The sequence below is a fragment of the Serinus canaria genome, chromosome 3 (assembly GCF_022539315.1).
Source record: "Serinus canaria isolate serCan28SL12 chromosome 3, serCan2020, whole genome shotgun sequence".
In the NCBI taxonomy this organism is placed as follows: Eukaryota; Metazoa; Chordata; class Aves; order Passeriformes; family Fringillidae; genus Serinus; species Serinus canaria.
In genome coordinates this window covers 88730573-88751270 of record NC_066316.1, presented here as the reverse complement: position 1 = coordinate 88751270, position 20698 = coordinate 88730573, and the positions used below count along the sequence as shown (strand labels likewise).

At 39.9% G+C, this 20698-nt stretch overlaps 1 protein-coding gene across 1 annotated transcript in view; it reads right to left on the bottom strand.

Annotated features, from left to right (window-relative positions):
- Positions 1–15465: 15465 nt before the first annotated feature.
- Positions 15466–20698, bottom strand: part of DST (dystonin) — a 288933-nt gene continuing 283700 nt past the window's right edge. Inside the window, 3 exon segments of the mRNA XM_050972635.1 lie at positions 15466–16526; positions 17698–17821; positions 20543–20653. Coding sequence (XP_050828592.1) covers positions 16261–16526; positions 17698–17821; positions 20543–20653 — 501 coding nt within the window. The 3' untranslated portion in view covers positions 15466–16260.

The window sequence follows — 20698 nt, the reverse complement described above, 5'->3', positions numbered from 1 at the left end:
ACAGATGGGACTGGGTAGCAACACTCAGGCATTGCATAAGTACTGCCATGCTACAGTTCATCCATATACTAAGCTGTGTGCAAAGACCATATATAAATCATTACTTGTAGATGGTATAAGGAGACCAAAATGTTCCTTGGTGTTAATACCCAGCTCCAGCCATTGCTATAAAATAGTGAAAATAACAGGGAAATATGAAGAGGCACATTCAGTGTTAATTTATTTTTTTTTTTCCTTCAAGCATTCTCTGGAACTTGAATGGCTACCTTGCTAACCAATAAATTTCACCTCTGGACTTGAGGAATCAGTAGAAACTGTAGCAAAAAATGCAAGCAGCAGACAGACTAATGTGATAGCCTAAGGAGGAGTGTTCCCAGAAAACAAGGGAGTTATGTGTCAGCACACTACCAGAGTCACTGCAAGGTCAATGTACTTCAAACAGTTTTCTTGGATTTCCAAAAAGTTGAATAAGGTCCCTCCCAAAGACCCACAATAAACAAAGGCTGGTGTTGAGGAAAAGGGGACATCCTTTATAAAATTACGTTTTAAAAGGTAGGAGGACAAAATGCAGAAATAAAACAAATACCAACTTTCATATGGAGGATATATTAGGGAACTGTGCCTTTCAATGCAGTCATAAGCTGTTTGGAAGAGGTAGCTTAACACAAATGAAAACTGTGATGAGGCAGTGCAAGGAAAGATGAGGTTTAACACTGAACAGCCAGAGGATGTCAGGGGGCACAACTTTCCCTAACATAAAAAGCTTCCAATGAGCAAGAAACGTTAAGCAGTACAATGAGACTGGTAAAAGGACCAGGTAAGCACTTATCTCATTTTGACTGTGCCTGAGGGCACAGCAGAAGGCAGCAGCAGAGCAGGTCATAGCCATGCTCTCAAATCAGCAACACTCTTCTGGGTAACTCCAAGAATATGGCCGGAAAAAATAAAAGTTATACCCCTGGCAATGTAACAAATTTTATTTTTAGACAAAATACAGCTCTTAAAAACATCAGTGGTAATGGAAATTTCTTTATGCAATCCACCTCTGCCCTTATTTATTAGTATGTCAGTGGCTAGAATAAAATAGTATTTAATGGTTTTATTCTATTCAGTTGATCTAGAATAGAGTGATTTTAATCTCTTCTTCCCTGGTTACATCTACAATGCATCACATGATCTTATCTCCTTATCTCCATTGATCCTACTTTTCTAAACAGGAGTTTCATTTGCCCTTTCTCTGTTTCCTGGAACAAAGATTACTGTTTCTTCTGCAACATCTCTACATGGGAAGGATTTGTATTCACAGAGAACACTGCTTCCTGATTGGAAAAGTATTTTCCAAGACAGGCTTAGATAACTGAGGTGCAGCACCCCATCAGGCAAAATATGATCTCTCAAATGATCTTCAAGCTAAGCAGATATCTAAGAAAATACTAAACATAGGATCCAAACACAGGACTTCTGTTCCTCTCACAATTATTTCTGAACTCTGTTGAAATTCAGAACACTCTTCCCAGGAATTACCATTGCTTACATTTTAACAGCAGAATTGGAGCAGCCCAAGTCAAAGATGATTTGCAGCTGGATCCCCCCATTTTTGCCAACAGCTGGACCCTTGTATCCCTTGAACTTTGCAGGCTTAAGCTACATCTAAGAAACACGCTTAATGTAAAGACTGCAGGACCTGGCAGAGATGCAAAATGCCACCTGCCACATTTACAAAATTTATTTGCTGTAATCCCATACTATTCTCCCACAGTACAAGGAGAGATGTGTTGGTTATCTGAGATTTGTTCTGTTGTCAGAAAACAAAAGCATGTACACAGCTCACATGAGAGTGGGGCGGGAAATGAACATTTTCCATTAGCAAATATAAAAGCAAGTGCATCTTTTGTCTTTTCTTGCAAGAGTATCTGGATTGGGCTAATTTATATGACATTCCTGGAGGGAGCATGCTCTTGCAGCATGTCTTATCAGATCTAGGCATGAGCCCCTGAAACTAAAACTTGCCACAAGTGCTATGAATTCTTTGTTTTCTGTATTCCAAGGGATTTTTTTCCTAGTTTGCTAAGCAGTAGTATCTGACAATGTCTGAAATCTAAAATGCTCTGCTTGGAGAGGAAAGACACCAGGGGGGGCTACATCAGACTAATGTGATAGGCTATATCAGGCTCAGCAATGTGAGAACTTCCTCCCCTCCACAGCCGAGTGCCATGCCCGGCTGGCTCCCGTCCTGGCAGCTGACCAGGCTGCAGAGCAGCACTAATAGGCATTTTGGGTTTTGTCCTGCAAGATCTCTGCATGAAGAGATCAGCACAGAGGCACTGCCCCAGTAAACACCCTCTCTAGTCTGCATTGAAACCATTCCACCCAAGCTGAAGTACATGTGAATCAGGATTCGTTTCCAGAGCAATCCTGTTAGCTTAATTAAACCTTCAGTATCCCAAGAAAAACAATCAGAGAGCAATCAAACAAGGAGAGCAATCCTGCAAGCTGGGAGAAGAACCATTTTTCCTCAGTCTGTCCTTCCAAAAGAACTGATCTAGGATTACAAAATACCTTTGCATGCAGCAGCAACACATGAGAAGTGTGTCAAGCACAAGAAAAATTATTATAAAAATTTGACATGACAGATAAACATAGGAGACATTAACAATAGCCAGTTTTTCATAGCCTGCTTAGATCCCTTGGATAAGAGTAGGCACATGATTAACCAAAAATTCTAGCCAATAGCTGATGTTATTTCAGCATTTTTCAAATGCTTCAACTTGAGCCTTGTCAAAATAAACGGTGGATTTGTGCTGTATGTGCTTATATGGCAAGGTTGATCCACAGTGATACTATTACAGTGTTGTAAAGCATAAAATCTGGTTAATGGTTTCTGCCAAACCATGAATCAGTGCAAAATAGCGACCTAAAGTATGTTCTTTTTTTCCATTCTCTAATATTTCTTCACAGCACAACCCAAACAATTGCTCATAATTAAACTGATTGGAGGAGCAGACACTGGCAGGAAGTACACTGCTGGCACTGCTCCAATAGCACTTCATTGTATTGGATTTAGAACAATTACATCAGTTCCTTTCATTTTGCAGAAAAAGAGGAGGGAGGGGGGCTGCTTTCTATCTTTTGCTCTCTATGAGCAAAATCAATGCTTATCAAATCTCCTGAAGCAGATTCACATATTTTTAATGAACAATGTTAAGTGCATTCCTGAATACCCTGCTGCCTTTGCCCATCCTCTTCACCTTCTTTATGGATGCTTTGTATTATTAGTCAGTATCCATCAGGTATTTTATGAGGAAAACATAAGTAGATTAGCTTTTAATAACAGAAGGACAGAAAATGAAAAACATATTATACAACAAGCAAGCAAAGGTGGAGTGAAACTGGAGTCCACTTTTAAAAATAGAATGACTTGTGACCGCTTCTGCATCCATGGAGCAAGAGTTGTGGGCACATATTACAGAGGAGAATAACATCCCATAGCACTGGAGGGAAACTAAATCCAAGCTTTGCTCTTGAGCAGCCTTGTGTAGTTTGAACAAAATTCGAACAGAGACAAGGTGGTTGCTGATACCTATAGAGACAAAGTCAAAGTCACAAGACCACTGCATAAAACTGATCCTTCTACTTCCCAGTAGTTTCATATCCCAGACAAAACTTAACACCCAGCATTTCCTACACAAACCTAAAAGCATTCAGCTCTATTCAGAGTACCTACAGCTCACAGCTCAGCACACAGAGAGAAGACACATTTGGGAGTCTTTCAGCCAAATGAATGATCTGTATTGCAAGAAGCCTTGTTTTCAGTTCCCATGGCCACCTTGACAGATTTGTCTTCATTCTGCAGTGCCTGGTCTCCTGGGCAGCTCACAGAGTAAGAGGATGGCTTGTCTCTACAGGAGTTTCTTGCTCCCAGCAGAACATGTGCAACTTTGGGCCTGCACAGAGGCCAGTCACAATCTGGCAGTCAGTTAGATACTCATGCATTCAATTAAAGTGATTTTTCTCTCACACATGCCCAGCAATGTAGCACTTCCCATGAATGGCTGTGAATGGACCTTTGAAGAGGTTCTCACAGAATGAATGTACCTCTGTTTCCCCCAGCTGCTGAATAGAGGGCAAACTTGTTTCAGAAATATAATCTATATTAGTGAATTTAGAAGTGAGATCTGTGCATTCATATCTCATTTTTTACCCATGCAGACTTAGAAACAAAATCCAGAGTGTTTTTGTGGGGGGAGGATGGAGAAAAAACCTACTTGTGAATAGAGTACTATGCAAGAAGTGAGGAAAACAAGGCTTGCAGCTTGCCTTCAGCTAATCCCTTTGTTTCTTTGCTCTTCGCTTTCATGGTCCTACATCTTGTCTACCTGTATAAACAGGTCCCTGGGAGCCTTAGCTGTGGCAGATGCTCCTCAATATTCCTTTAGTAGTAAATCCTATAAATATCAAATATCATTTAAAACAAGAATTTTTCTATTGTAAGATGAGGTTACAAGTCACAGACTCAGAGAATTGCTGAGATTGGAAGTGACCTCTAGGGATCATTTAGCCCAGCCCCCCACTCAGAGGATGGCCAGCGACAATATGCCACTCGGGACTACAACCAGCAAGGTTTTTAATGTCTCCCAAGGATGTCAACTCCACAACTCGTCTAGGCAGTCTCTTTCAGCATTCAGCCATCCTCACAGCAAAGTCCCTAAATATTCTTCCTGCAGTCCAGCTTCAGCACATTGCCTTTCCTCCTTTCACAGGACAGCACTGAGCAGAGTCAGTTTCCATCTTTACTCCCATCTCTGCCCAAGTCAGATAACATCTCCCTCTCTCACTCTCATTTTAATGCTGCAGTCCTTTCATCATGTGGTTATTTGCTGACCTCCCTCTACTACCCCCATGTCTTGTACTGGGAAGCCCAGAAGTGGACAGGGCCCCCCTGGCCCCACCAGGACTGAGCAGAGCGGAAGGCTCCCCTCCCTCAACCCGCTGGCAAAGCTTTTGCCGGTGCAGCCCAGGAGGCTGCCGGACACCTGTACCAAAGGACAACTGCTGGCTCACATCAACTTTGTATCTACCTGGAGCCCCAGCTTTTTTCCTGCAAAACTGCTTCCCATCTGGTCAGACTCCAGTATATTCTAGTACTTGGATTTACTTCTTCCCAGGTGGAGGACTTCATACTCCCTTTAGTGAACATTGTGTGGTTCCTGGTCACCATTTCTTCCCATCTGAATGGCCATGCAGCACTCTGGAGTATCAGACACTCCTCCCAGCTCTTTTTCATCTACAAAGCAAGTTCCAGACCCAAATATACATGAAGTGGATTGAACCAGAAGAAGTTTAGATGGAAAATTTTCTTTACAAAAATGTTTGTCAAGCACTGGACCGGGCTGTCCAGGGAAACAGTCACCATTCCTGGAGATATTTTCAAGTTGTGTAAATGGGGCACTTATGGACCTGGTATAGTGGTGGACTTGGAAGTTCTGAATTAATGGTGGGACAATTATCTTAGAAGACTTTTCCAGCCTAAACTCTAAATTTCTAAAATAGGAGCAGAAGTACATTTTGACCTCTGTCGTTACTAGATTCTGGTTGCATGGTTTGCACAGCCCCAAAGCTGCTTGAGGCCATCTAGACCTGAGAATCACCACCAGCTCACCTGTCAGAGACACAGAGGAGCCACTGTGCAAAAAGACTATTTGTCTTGTTTGTGCTGCATCATGCCGTTTTCAGTCATGAGAATAAATTAATTACATGGGAAAATGAAGGAGAAATAGCAGCTGCATGTTGCAGAAGTGCAGCAGCTCTGAGACACAAGTAAAACATCAGCATTTTAAATTGGATGTTTTTTCATTTGTGCACAATCTCCTTTTGCAGTTTATCTTTCTGTATAAGAAATAGGGTGCCTACTTTCTATTTATAACTTTGCTGGGAAAGAGTCAATGTTTTGGTTTTATTAGAACACTGGTAGAACAGAAACATTCCAGAGCCCCAAACTAAAAGAGAAATTAATATTCATGTTTGTGTTTCCCCTTGAGCCTGTGCTCCCTAGCAGAAACATTTGATGGGCACAGTGTAGTGTAACTGCAGGACTTGGACATTTGTAACTAGCATATCCAATGCCTTTTCCAGCAGATATTATGTATGAGTAAACACTGACTTGTAGCTATTTTTAAATCAGATGGGCCAGGATGTCTTTTCAGACAAGGAGGATTAAATTTAGTTTCCTAAACAAACATAATTAAATAATTATGTTCTTGAAAGAGTGATGTTCTGCTCAGGTTGAAGATGAAGATGAGCATGTGCCAAACCAGTTTCCTGATTTGCTAGCAAATTTCCTGCATATTCCCAGCCAAAGGGCTTAATCTGCTTCTGTGTTTCCTATCTGCAAAGGTGGCATATTCCTGCTTCCCTTCTTCCTACTCTTTAGATGTAAAATGGTAAGAGCAGAGCAGCACTCTGCAGAGGCTACAGATACCAGAATGAGGGAGCAGCAGTGACACAGTAACCCTAATTTGTATTTAGGACACTCCCTAGGAGGACTGAACACTCCTGTCCTGCAGACAGCTTTGGTACATACTGCCTTTGTAAACAAGATATGTTTGAACATTTGCTCTTTGACCACATTGTTCAGAGCAATTCTGTCTTCACCAAGAGTTGGTTTTTTTCTCTCTCATCTCATCTGCTTTTTTTTTTTACTTTTAAATGTTTCTTTGGAACACGACTTAGATAACATGATATCTCAAACATAAGACAAAGTTTGGAAGTACACAGAATACTTATCCCATTCTGAATCAACCACCTGTTGGCCTCAGGAAAAAAAAAATAACTAAAAAGAGAAAAGTGTTTCAGTACATTTTGGATTCCATTCTCCAGGTGTACTGATATGCTAGGGAGAGATGTGTATGAACATGAAGATACATCCTAAGGCAATTAAAGTTAGGCTTGCATTTTTTTGGGATTTTTCAAAGTACTCACATCCTCTGATTTTTGCATTCTTACATTGCTTTTTGTATCTTGGTCTCATTCACCACAGGCACCAGAAGTACCAAAGAGTCATCATCATTTTTCCACCCAGAACTATGAAGTCCAAGGAAAAAACCCCAGACTCTGTGAGCAAGAAATGCCATCCCTATCTTGCAAGCTCAGCTAGTCATCACTGTCAATACAGCTTTAGTGACAGAGGAACAGTGCTGGCAGAGTGCCATAACCACTTCACCAAACCAGACAAAAAAGATTTAGGTTTGAGACAAGAGTCACCATCAGAAGTGCTGGAAACAGAATGTCTTTTGTTAGACTAATGTTTATTGGAAGCACAGCATCACCGAAGCATTACTGAGGCAAACCAAGACTAGCCAGGAAACTATCATTTATGGCATTTTTCATATTTCCAGTAACTTGACTTATTTTTTTTTAACTGTAGAACAATCACCAACACAAGTGCTTTGTACTGGTTTCTTACAGAAATACCAGCCTAAGAAACGCCCCAATATCATCCAACCTGATACCCTGCCTTGTTTCTTTGCAACATTTTGCAACATCTCTTTGAGAAAAGACTCTCCCAACGTTGTTATCAGCTTGAAGAAGCACTGTCCATCTCCTGCTTTAGTCCCAGAACAGAGCCCTGCCAAAGAATAGCTCTTGCAAGATATGACATCGAATGTGAGAGTCCTTCTTTTCTTTTGGCCGGCCTCCCCTCCTGAAAGACTAACTAAAGAATAACCTTGACAAAAAACACAACTAAACATTGACTGGAAAAAAATTAAATGGAACTTGATTTTTAGCCATCTTTCTCCTGGCCTGTTCAAGTCAGTCCCAAGCTCACCCCACACCCCAATGCTCGGAGCCAGGAAAAAAGTTTGTGCCGCAGGGCTTGCTGCTCTCACTCTAAGTGACAAGTCTATTCTTCCTTGAATTAACACTTATTTCAGAGTTTGATTAGGAACTATGGTTTAATTTGCTTTATTCTTTGCCATGGCATTTTATCACTCTTTATAGACCATCCTTGGACAGGTTTGGAACTAGTACAAAACCTTTAGTTTTCAGACACATGGATTTCAGCCTTGTTTCTGCTGTTCTGAGAGGTATGAATAAATTATGCTATAATTTTTCTGACGTACATTGTTAGCTAGATCTCTCCAGAGATAGACACAGCTGGTGCTCCATTCTGAGACTACACATGTGAGTTTACAGAAAAAATGTTTCCTTACAAGTTAATATCACAACAACCCCATGATGTCTTTCTCCTCTTGTATTTTAATCCAATTGATTTTATCTCCAACTCTACCTTCCAAGCCATGTATACATCCAAATGACCTCAGTTTGGTAAGCTCACGCACAGGCATTTAATTGCAAAAAACCCAGCAGCAAGCCCCAAAAGTGAATTCTCCAAACCATCAGTTGATCTTAATGCAGCTGCCTAAAATACTGCCCATCCAACAGGTTCTTCTGAAAATTTTTTGATAATTTAACAATCATAGCATAATCTTTGCACATTTAAATTTTTTTTCAGAGTTTTTACTGAATTTTTTGACAGCCAAATTAGATCACTCTGCCTGAACTCAAACTCCCTCAACATCATTTGACTACTCAGCTGAAAAGATTTGCTTTTATTTATGTAGTACTGGAGACCATATCTTATACCCTAGAGTTCAATAGCACAGCATTCAGGGCCAGAGACTGACTTATGTACAGACCATATGAAAAGACATCTGGGACACAGTAGGCCATATATCTAAGACAAGGAAAAGATTCCTTAATCTCTGCCATTTTGATAGAAAAACTCCAGCTGGTAATTCTCCTTTTAAGTTTGTATTGCTATTTAAGAAATTCCTGGCTAATTGTTTACTTCTCCTAGTGTTTCACTGCAGCATGGCCTGTCCAGTGGGTGGGAGGGGATAAACCCTCTTGCTGCTGGGGGTGAGCTGTGACAGACCTTGTTCTCATGAAACCAGGCCTCTAAGCAGCTGCCTGCCACCCCTGCCAGCCCCTGGCTGTGCCCACAGACACTTTTTGTTACCCTCTGCCTCCAAGAGGGCAGTGTGCCCCAGCCCCAGGGCAGCTCTCCTGCACTGGGGGAGAGGTTGGTGGTGGCCCTGCAGCCAGATACAGCCTAATGGAGGATTTGGGCTACTACTGACCAGGGTTGAGATCACTGCAACATTCTTGGAGAGCCCTGCACACATTATTGGAAACAGAATGGGAACTTGGAGGGGAGGAGGAGATCTCTCACATGGAAAGCTTTAATGCTACCAAATATAAAGTTCTCACTCAGGGGCTGAACTTTCCAATGGTAATCAAGAAGAGCTTTTCCATTAGCAAGTACTCCATTAAAATTCTTTTGTATCATTAAGAATGAAAACCTCCTCAGAAACCTAGAAAGATTAAATAAATCCTGATAAGCTAGAGGGGTTGGAGGGGCAGGGAAAAAAAACCAAAAAACCAGGGAGAAATGAATGGCTTGAATTGTGTTTAGATAACAAATTATTAAAGATTATTTCTTCATTAGTTCCTTCTACTAGTAGAAGTCCTGTGCAGAAGTCTGCATTGATTTAAGCAGTGGACTTAAGAAAGGCTTTCTAGTGTCTGTAAGTACTGTGATCATGCTTGTGCTCTTCCCAAACACAGCAGAACTGATGAGGCATCACCTCCCAGGAGTCACTGCCAGGTCTCTCGGGAGAAGAGACAGCTCTGCCTATGTGGGGCCATAACCAGGAGCTCCAGCCAAGCTGGGGAGCTGGGGCTCACATACCTTCCTCACCATCTGGCCACAGGAAGCATCACTTCAGCTCTTGTTACAGAGCCATACACATGGGCTGGAAAATTCAGTTTGCTCATTTTAATAGGAAATGCTGCAGAGCTGCTGTACAGTTTAGAACAGCTATACTTGCAAATACATTCTGTGAGGAAAAAACAATAGCAATGCATAGAAGCAGCTTCCACTGCAAGCCTCTTGCATTCTTTGGGCTTGCCCAATTTAATTGTGGTTTGTTTACTACATCTCATTATATTTCTACAAAAGAAACTACATTTGCTTTAACATGTAGTCTATGCTTTGGCCTTAAGTTCCAATGTAATAAACTGTTGCTCTGGATTCTCTTCTCACTGGATAACTATTCAAATAAATTCTTATTTTTCTTCATTCCAGAAAGAGCTAATCATGTATGGCCATACTCAATTGTGTTTATTTAGAAGGCAAATAGGAAAAAAACAAAACAAAACACAAAAAAACATGCCACAAAGAAACAAAATAGCCAACCAAACAAAACAAAACCAACCACACTGTATTAATGAATAGCTCATGTCTTTTGGAAAAAAACACTTCTCTTCCTCAGATCCATAGGACACCTGAAAGGAAGAGAAACATGTCAACACGGTATTCTTTTTAATTACTTCAGTTTTTTAATGGTTTCAGTCTTGAGGTTTCTTTTTAATTACTTCAGTTTTTTAATGGTTTCAGTTTTGAGGTTGTGCATGATCTGCCACTGTCCCCTGAAAGACACAGTAATTTCCCTCGTGCCAGTGGATCCCAGGAGGATCAACAACTGAAAAACTCAAAGGAAACAGGATTGGGAGGTGCCTTGCAGAGATACATGTGACTGGAAGCAACACAGAGAGGAACACCCTCGTACCTGGGTTTGATCCCAGGAATGCTCAAAAGCTCCTAAGTATGAGAGTGAAAATGTGATGGGATTCTCCACCCTTCTTCCATGGTTTGCATTTCCTGAATATGGCTAGAAATGACTCAAATTATATGATGATCCATAATTTGCGTACCCTAAAATACCTTTAGTGCACCAAAAAGGTGTGAAAGTAATAAAAGCTAGAAGCAGAATTCCCAAACCACTCAGGAAAATCCCATCCAGTGTTTCTTAGCTTGAAATATACTCATTAATTTGGAGTGGGATTCCTTCTACTTAAACTAGCCATCTGAAGATGAGTTGGCTAGGGCTGAGCTAGTCACTGCAGGATCCCCAGCATCAGTGGAAAGCAATGCACACCCCCAGGAGATGCGATGAGTCACAGAAACGCAGCGATGCTTTTTCCAGAGCACCCGTCCAACAATGTGCACTTCAGGAACCTCTGAGCCAGCGTTTGCAGCTTTGTGTTAAAACCTGTCAAGGGCTACTTTGTAGAACTTTTCCCTCTGTTATATCTGAGCACCTTCTCCTGCACTGTCTTTCCTAGCTTGCAATGTGCTATTTACCCTCAGTGAGCCCTTTCTTCTGATCCCATAAGTGCTTGCTCCTTTGAGAATTAGTGATTTCTTTTGCAAAGCCATGTGGTCAATCTCAACCTTTGTCCACATTAACTGATCCTTTCAAGGACTTTCAGGCTGCTTCTAAGGAGTGACATCCCTTCAAAAGCTAAGCCAACACTTCCATAGTATATTTATTCAGGCTTCCCCTACTATCTCATTTATTACTGCCTCTGTCATTTTTCCAAGTCTAAACCGATCAGCACTTTTCTTAAGCTTACCAGTATCTTTCTGGAAAAGACATCCATTATATGTTAGACAGTCCTCTCCTGCTCACATGACACCAGAGGACTCCAAGTAGCAGCTTAGCTACTTCAGTCTTTGGTGGACATTACCTAGCCTAAATTACCTTATTTCATTGGTTTGGTCTATAAAGCTTCAAATCAGTGTTGCTTAAAGTCACATCCCCTCTTCTGATAAGCAAATGTGGAGTTCCTCAATATTTCATATTTACTGTTTTCCTCATCCCCACTGGTGTTTTTTATACTTTATACTCTGATATTTTAAATTATTTTTAAGTTATAGAGATATTTCTTTATCATGTGAACTCTGTCTTTAAAAATAGCCCAGACATTGCAAACTCTTTCATAGATCCCTAAGTTCCCATTGTTCTGCCTAAAGAACAGAAAGATCTTAGAGGTCTTTTCCAAATTAAATTATTCTGTGACTCTAAAATTTGGAAGAGCTAGGATCAAGCTCCAAAAAGAAAAAAAGAAATGGTACTGGATAATTTTCCAATTGTTGTAAAGATCGTCATGACCCCTACAAAAAGCTCTACATCAGCTTTCCCTGAGGACAAAGCTATCACCACTCCATCTGCCTCCTCTCAGAAGAACAAATAGTATTGTAAATGCTGACAGGGCCTGATTTATAGCTTGAGGTTTTTACTCATATTCAAGTATCCAAGTGCTAATAACACATGTATTAACACTTTCATACTTACTCAGCCAGGATTCCAGCTAAGTTACACAATTCACCTTCATCATGCCCTTCCAATAGAGGAATACAGTTTGAGCACCTCAAGATGCAATTCAGACTATTTAAACAAATTCAATTGATCAGAACAACTAATAAATTATGAAAAAACAACACCCAAGATTCCTTTAGCTTCAGTCAGATACCACTTCATTTGCTACAGCAAAACTCTGAACAATTCTTTTCCAGAGGACTTAAAAACATCTCAATACTATCAGCCACCCAGCATTTTTGTGCAAGTTACAAAGAATTTAGGGTGCTGCCTCATCCATTTCTGAAGAGCTCCCTTTCCTTCTTCATTGTTCCTGTTTTTAGTAAATATAAGTTGTTTTTTTTCCCCACAGACTTGAGTAACCTACCTGCGCTGTTGAAAAAACAAAAAAACAGGCAAGCAGATAAGTCAACCATCTCTTCCACCTCCATGTCTACAAACAGGTTATTCAAATTCAGCAGAAAAAACCAAGTTTCATTAGGGAAACACATTTTCTTTCTTCTATAAAAGCCTACTCACCTTGCACACATCTATAAGCCTCCTAACACCACCTCCTATCAGGAGACACATCTAGCTAAATAACCTCTTCTCCAGAGTGAGCTCAGGTGCCACCAAACAGCCTGAGAATGGGAAACACCTGGAAGCAGTTAGGGCAGCTGGTGTGCAGGGAATGAGGCAATGCTCATTTTCCATCCCTGTGGTCATTCACAGAACATTAAGAGCAAGTGCTCAGCAATGTGTCTGCTTGACACACAGTAGAGGAGGAACCCCCCTAATGCTAGAGCCCCTGCCTCATGTGCAAGCTGTGGGGTGCTGCTAGCCCTGTCAGAGCTATGGCAACCATGGGTCCAAACCCTGCTGCTCACTATGGTATGGCATAGCTGCTTGCATCAGTTTGTTTTTATGAAATGCATTAGTTTTTAAATTAAGATTTAAGATAACCTCATTGGTATTTTTTTGTAAAGAGATGTGCTCCAGGCAAAGGCTGAATTACTGTCATTGATTGCATTAGCATGAAAGAAGTTCGCAATATACCTTGACTGAGGCTGAGGATGCCTAGACCAGGAGGTATCCCCAGATCACTACTGATTTCACCTGCAGATTGCAGAACATTTGTGGAAAATTTCCCATTTTGAAGGCAGCAGAACAGAAAGGCAGAGAGTTGAAAATGAAAAAGAAGCCTAGAACTGAGCCAGCTTTTCCAAGTGCTAAATATACATTATTCACTTAACAATATGGTTCCCATAGCCACTGGCTGTCTAACCCTTCTTCCCAGCCCATCACCTCAGCTCCTTCACAGTGCAGGACAATCACAGAATAAACAGGAATAGGAGTGTAGGCCACACTAAGTTGTAATTGAATCAGGGTCACCTAGCAGGCTGATGAATCTATGATCAACTTCTGCTGTTAAAATGAAGGCAATAAAAGGGTGAAAACAATGCATCTCCAATGACGAGGGGATGTAAAACCTCATGCAACTGTTTGAGGTGCATGCAATTGTTTGAGGGGATGTACTTGTAGGGCTGATCCTTCATCCCCCATTTATGCTGGTACCAAAGAAGGAAGGCTTCTCAATTACAGAAAGAGGGATATTGAATACCACGAATATCTTTACAAAGATCACTAAAATTGAGCTACCTATCACTTATCCATATGTTCACAATATGCCTTTTCCATGAAATTCTGCAGATTCCTCCTTGGGTCACAGAAGTATAGAGCATCCATTATTTATTTCAGACTTTTCTCAGTATGAACTTTGTATCACAGGCCACAGAATTTGAAAAGTCTCTTAGTATCAACCTAAATCAGTTAATTTTTGGAAGAAGTTAATTAAGGTATAACATCTGGAGGCAGAATTAAGCTTTTTAACTGAATTCCCAGTCCTATTTAATTTACTATTAATTTGGTTTCTGACACTGGATGATTCTCTCCAGCCAAGAAATGAACTTTCCCACTTTACCAGTCCCATCCTCCCCCATTTTGCAATCAATAGCAAGTCACAGTAATCTACTTTGTCCTTAGGTGTTAGCTGGCATTGGATTTCTCACAGGCTAGTCACCCCTCTAATATTTCTATAAAGTTACAGTGTAGTCATACAAAAATTCCATAAATTTGCATAATTAATGAAGCATTAAAATATATTTGAGCTAAGACTGCAATATAGAAGGTGATTTAAGTAGGTGCCAACACCACCTCCTGTGTAGGTAGGTTGCTCTTGGGATACAGAGTACTAATCTATGTATGTACCCTTGCAAAGGAGTTAGATTTGTCCTCCCCACATCCTTGAACATCAGTTTTGTGGTTAAAAAAATGCACCAAGAAAATTTCACTGGACACCACCACCACCTCTTTCAGTCAAATTATCCATGCAACTGCACAAATTCTATCCTTTTCCTTTCTCCTGCTTACAAGTAGAGACATTTCAGCTGTCATCTGTAAATACTGAAAACTACCAAGGGTGTTGGGGTTTTCAAAAAGTACCAAAGTCATTCTGATCTATTTTAATGTTCTGGGAAAGCAATCACTGGATGAATAGAAGCAACAGGAGAGGTGAAAAATGGAAAGATAAAATGTGCAGCAGAGACTGATGCTTCAATTATCAGTACACACTCGTGCTGATTCCCAAGCCAGGTAGGACCAGTTGATCATGGCTTACTACAAACCTTTGTACAACTCTGTGTTGAAGGAAATCCTGATACAAATTGATTCAATTGTCTTTTGAGTATTATTTTGTTTATCTGGCCAAGTCCCACACAAGTCTTTCTGATATTATTTGAAAGTTCTAGAGATTCTGTCATTACTTACCACAGCATCTATCCAGCCATGCTACAGCACTCCCATTTGAAGCTGCACCTTTTTTTCCAGTGAAATTGAGCTATTAGCTATCCTTTCAATGAATGCATGAATGGCTAGAATGTTTCACTGACTTACAGAGCAAGTGAATTCCTCTCTATACATGGCATATACTCTGTTTTATACATGATATATAAATGACACAGTTTAATATGGAGAAAATAATTGTTCACACACAATAATTACATATAATTTCATATGCTCTGATATGTGCAATTTAGTGTTTTATTAAACAAATACAGTAGCTAACCAAAATCAGATAGCTGATAATGGGAAATAACATTAAAGCCTGTGTTCCTATGGTAATTATTGGTCATCTGAAATGGCATATGCTCTAAAACATAACACAGAAAATTACCTTCCTGTGAAATAAGAAATACAATAGAAATAAAGTTAAGGGACATGTTTATTTCTGAGCTTTCTGCAAGCAAAATTGCTTTGATACAAAATGAGTTCAATGATACAGTGCTACCATCCACTCAAGCAAAAGAAAACCTCACATTTACATGAATGCACTTTATATTGATATTCTTACAGAATAATAGTTCAGATATCCAGAATGTGTCTGGCCTCATTGAAAGCAATGGCACAGAAATGCTGCAAGGTATTGGAGTATCATATTATTGGCAAGTGCTTAATTAATTCTGTGAGTTCTCTGAGAGATGCTGTATAAATAAGGGTACTGTGAATGTGTGTTTGTATTCCTTAGTAGTTTTGACATACATCGTTTAGTGTTTGTTTAGTTAGCTCAAAATGTGTAATTGTGTCTTTTGGCTTTCAGTATTCTCTTTTTCTTTTTTAAAGAAAAATCATGAGGTATCCTTTACTGTTGACTAATGACATAGTGATAGGCCTTTTTATTGAGGTTGCAGAGACTTACTGTACATTCAGTACACTGTACATTCGGCAATTATTTTTAGTGTACTTTCTACATGTTACTGTGTACAACTGTTAGTTTACATTAGAACTCTTCCCCTTCTCACAGGATATGGCAAAACAAAACAAAAAAATCTGACAAAAATTATACACATAAAATAAGAAGACAAATACACAAATAAGGCCATCTGCAGAATTAAAAATCCACCTCTTGCGATATTTCACAGTAATTTCTACATAATATTTTACATCTTATGAACTTAAATATTTAATGCAAAAGGAAAAGACCTTTATGGAGCCAATCATATTATCTCTTCAAGGACTTGTCCGATTTGCTGGCTAGTGGCCTTCTCTGGGGGGTTGGAATTTTAGAAGGCTTGGTGGATCCTGGCCGAGAGCCTGCTCGGGGTGTCGGCCTGCTTGTAGCAGGAACAGTCTCTGACATATCTGAGCACACAGACTGGATTTCTGAAATGTCAAAGTCAGATGCGTCACTGCCACGGCGGCTGCTTGACCTGCTGCCAGCCTTGCTTCCTGCTCGGCTACCAGGTCTGCTCGGAGTTCTTCTGGTGTCTAGAAAGAGAGAAGGTAACCACCAGGTTTAAAGGTAAGGATGGAAAACCTGTGCAGGTCTTTCCTAGGTCTTTGGCAACCCCAAAAATTTCTCATTGCACAAACTAAACTTTAGACATCTGGCAGGCGAGCTAAATGATGCTGTCTCACATTAAAGAAAAGGAAATGCAAGATCAAACGCTGACACAGAGTTCATTCATCACTAGCATATCTTATTAAAAATGCATTATCCTGGCAGCTTTTCTTGACTTCCTAGATATGCATTGTACCTTCACTCAACAGCCAGAGCCTTTATTTCCCCTGCCATTTCCTCAGCTATTAATTGAAAAAAAATCCAAAAAACAATTCAGTATCTGGTCTCTTCATACATTCATGATATCTAAGTATAGGCATCTTGGAGATGCAAACAAACATCCCAATATTTAAATGTGTACCACTCTTAAAAAAAAAATAATTCAAATCCATACAGATGAAAGTTGCAAGTAAACAAGGGCAAAGTAGACATCCTGCCTAACAAAGGGCTGAGAAGATGAGCTCTCAGCAAGCCTGCTAAGTAAAAACCTGCCCAGACAATGTGCCATGAATTAAAAAATGCAACAAGGAATCTTAAACAGAAAACAATTAATGTGGTTGTTCATAATTTTCCAATTACTTATTAAGTGTTTTTGATCTTCAGAAATCTGATTCCTCATGTGCATGAAGAACACTGTGTTGAAAAGCACAGCTTCAGTGCTTTCTATTTTTGTATACTGCTTTTAAAATCTCTGTGGGATATTCCATTAATAAGGCAATTTTCAGCTGCTACCTGCAGTTCTTCCAAAAGAAATGGACAGGTCATGACTAAGTCACCCCTTTGCTCCATCACAATTGAGAACAACTTAAATACTGCAAAGAACTGGATCCTTTGAGTAAATGCTTCTTCCCTAGTTCCTCGGGCAGATACATTGGAGGTGCCATTGTTGAGAAGATTGCAGTCATGAATTCACACATCCAGAGCTGAACATGTGAACAGAGGGCCTGATTATGTGCACCCTCAGCAATGGGCAGACTGTACGACTTTTACTCCTTCCCACTCTTCTGACATCTCTCCCTTGAACCCTAATGTGACCTTAAGTACTCAGGTGGAAAAGAAAGCAAGTGCTAGATCAATCTCTGAAGTCAAGACACTCACCTGCAAACTGAGCTCTGACTCTGGTAGCTGCTGTTGACAGGATGCCACTGTCTTCTCCTGAGTGGAAACCCTTCCCTGATAGATACCCTGGCAGTCTGAGTTTACTTCCTTGTATTGGTGTTCCCTATGCAAACCAAAACAAAACAAAAAAAATGCTTTTTTAGCTGAAGATAAGGACTGGTATGAGGGGCTACATAGCTTAAAATGTGATCATCATAACATCCACTGTGAGTTTGAAATATCGGTTTAAGCCACTACGGGCATTATTCATAATGTGAAGTTTAGAATGTTCCTTTAGCAGTTTGCATTTGAAGTAGTCCAAAGGTAAAACAACAACAACAAAAGAATCATTTCAACAGTCTGCTTAACATTTTAGCATCTTTGTGTGTATTTCAACACATATGAAGAAAGAAAAAAGCTACCTTTTTATAATTAGTCAAGCACATAAGATTAGTTGATGGTACATACTGAGATTTTATATCTGCATAACTTGAATTTCCACCATTCTGGCTGTAGTTAGAGGTGATGAAAATATTTTTAAAACTGAAACAAGGCTACCAAATTTCAGAAACATTTTGCTAGGAGGCAAAAAAAAAAAAAAAAAAAACAAGCGAAATCAAGAGAAAACAGAAAAAAGGGCACAGGACTAATTGCAAAAGTTCCAGTTGTCAATATACTTACTGCCCTACAGTGTCTCTACTAAGTCTTACCCTGCCTGCTTTCTTATTTCCAAAATGAGTCTTGATTTATCTTGAATCTGCCCCAAATCAAAAAATTTATTTCACAGCCACAAAAATTGAATCATCAGATCTCAAAATGAGTATCACTCACTAGATAAGAGGTGTATGCAAATAAGAATAAAATTACAGTTTTCACAGTAATTTAATAACAAAAAAATACTACATAAATATTCAAAAATAAGAAGAAACAGTGCAGTGATGAATGCAGTTTGTGGAGTGGCCTGGGTCCCAGGATCCTCCATTCTGTGCCTTTGATCCCCATACGACTGTAGGTAGAATTAGGTACTGAAAACCAAGATCCAGAGAAGTCTGCTGGAATCTGCCTTGAGCTAAGAACAGAGCAGAGGCCTGGCAGAAGCTTGCCTGGCAGTTGCCAGTTTAGACCACTTCTGAACAAAAGAGTGCTGAGATACTACAGAGCAATCTGCTGGCTCGGACAGGGCAGGTCACAATATTAAACTGTCATTAAAGCCAAGTACAATGATTGACATACAGCTAGCCCACCCTGGGAATCTCTGCTATACAGGCACTGCTTGGGAGGGTAAGGAGAAAGGGAACATTGTTACCTCCACTGAAGCTGCTGCACTCTGGCCAAGGCATTGGGATAGAATCACCATTGCAAAAAATAAAACTAGCCTGTTCTTCAGTTTTGCCCTAAGCCCAAATGCAGTTTACATATAAAATGAGTAACTGCTCTCTTGGGCAGTAAATGCTGCAGAATGCCTTGGAAACCCACTGAATCTACCCCACCCTAACCATTCTGTTTATAATCTTAAACCACACTGGTTTACATAAAAGAAACTCGCTGAAACTACTGGCAGTTGGAAGAGCAGATAAGAAATACAGTGCCTCCATATGAAATCAGGCCAGCTGCTTTCCTGTCATTGTAATTCAATAAAAACAACACCTTTCCATGTCTATAAACTCTTTAATGTACCATCAATTAATCTTTCACTGCAGTTACCAGCTAAGAGATGAAAGAAAATACAGGAATATGTTAGAAACTGACAACTGACTAAACTCTGTGCTGTTAATCAGTCTAAGCCACAGCCCCATGTGCTTGCAGTGCTGTACCCACAAACACACCTGCAGTGTGCACAACACCACTCACAGAAGAAGGGAGGAGGAAGTTTGTTGTGCATCTTTGAGAAAAGCCATGCTCAGATTATGCAAACTTCACACCAGAAGGTGTCACATGAACAGCAATAGGCATCAAAGTGCAGATTTGTGAAAAGCAGATACAGCAGAGGGGGTGGTAGCACAAGCTTCGCCTCTCCAAGCCCTCCATCTAACCCAGGGCAAGAGTAACTCCCACAAATGACACATCAGTGTGCAGCATGATCCAGCTGCAATCTTTTCACTGACTGGAATGACATTAAAGCAAACACTTTGGCTTCAAGCCCCTTTAAATTTTGGTCATACAGCCTAATTGCTAGCATAATCCTAATTGCTAAACTAGCAATTTCCATGTAAGCCATGCTAGTTTCCTGTTAAGTCATCAAATAGCTATCCTATTAGAGCAATGATTGGTCACTACCCCCCTAAACAAAACTTTCAGTTGTTGTAAAGATTTATATATCACAGCCAGACTTTTTTGCCATCTTCTTCACTGTGATTGGGGATTTCTTTATTTAGTAGTTTTGCACCAGAGATCAGGATTTATTAATCTCGTGTCTGCAGTTCAGAAACATTGTAGTACTTAATGAATTCAAAGTAAACAATTTTAGGAAAGAAACCTGCAAAGTATATTGAATGTTTTATTTTTCTTTAAAAAAAGTACTTTTCCACATTTACTCAACTTTTTCATTCCATATTTTTCTGATTTATTAAACATTTGAGATTTAAACATTAGCTCAGTGAGGCTGTATTTTCCTAAAAATTAATAGAACCCATGAAAAATAGAACATTAAAAAAACCCAAAACCAAACAAACTTTGGGGAGGGGGAAAAAGTAAGAAATAATTTGACAAAGGTCTAAAACAAACACAATGCATTAATATACACAGGATGTTGCAGCTTAGACGTACTGAAACTCTAGTGACTGTTAGTGAAGTGACAGTTTTAGTGAAGGAAGTCATTAGACTAGAATTTCTGTCCTTACTGTACCTCTGCAGATGACCCTTGATAGTCTGAGGATTCTGGTGGCTTAGAAGGAGTTGATGTTTTGCTGTTTGTCAACCATGGTTTACCATAGTTGCGTGTTAAATGATGTGGTGTCTGTATGAAACAATGGTAAATCAAAATGTGAAGGACAGTAGAGGA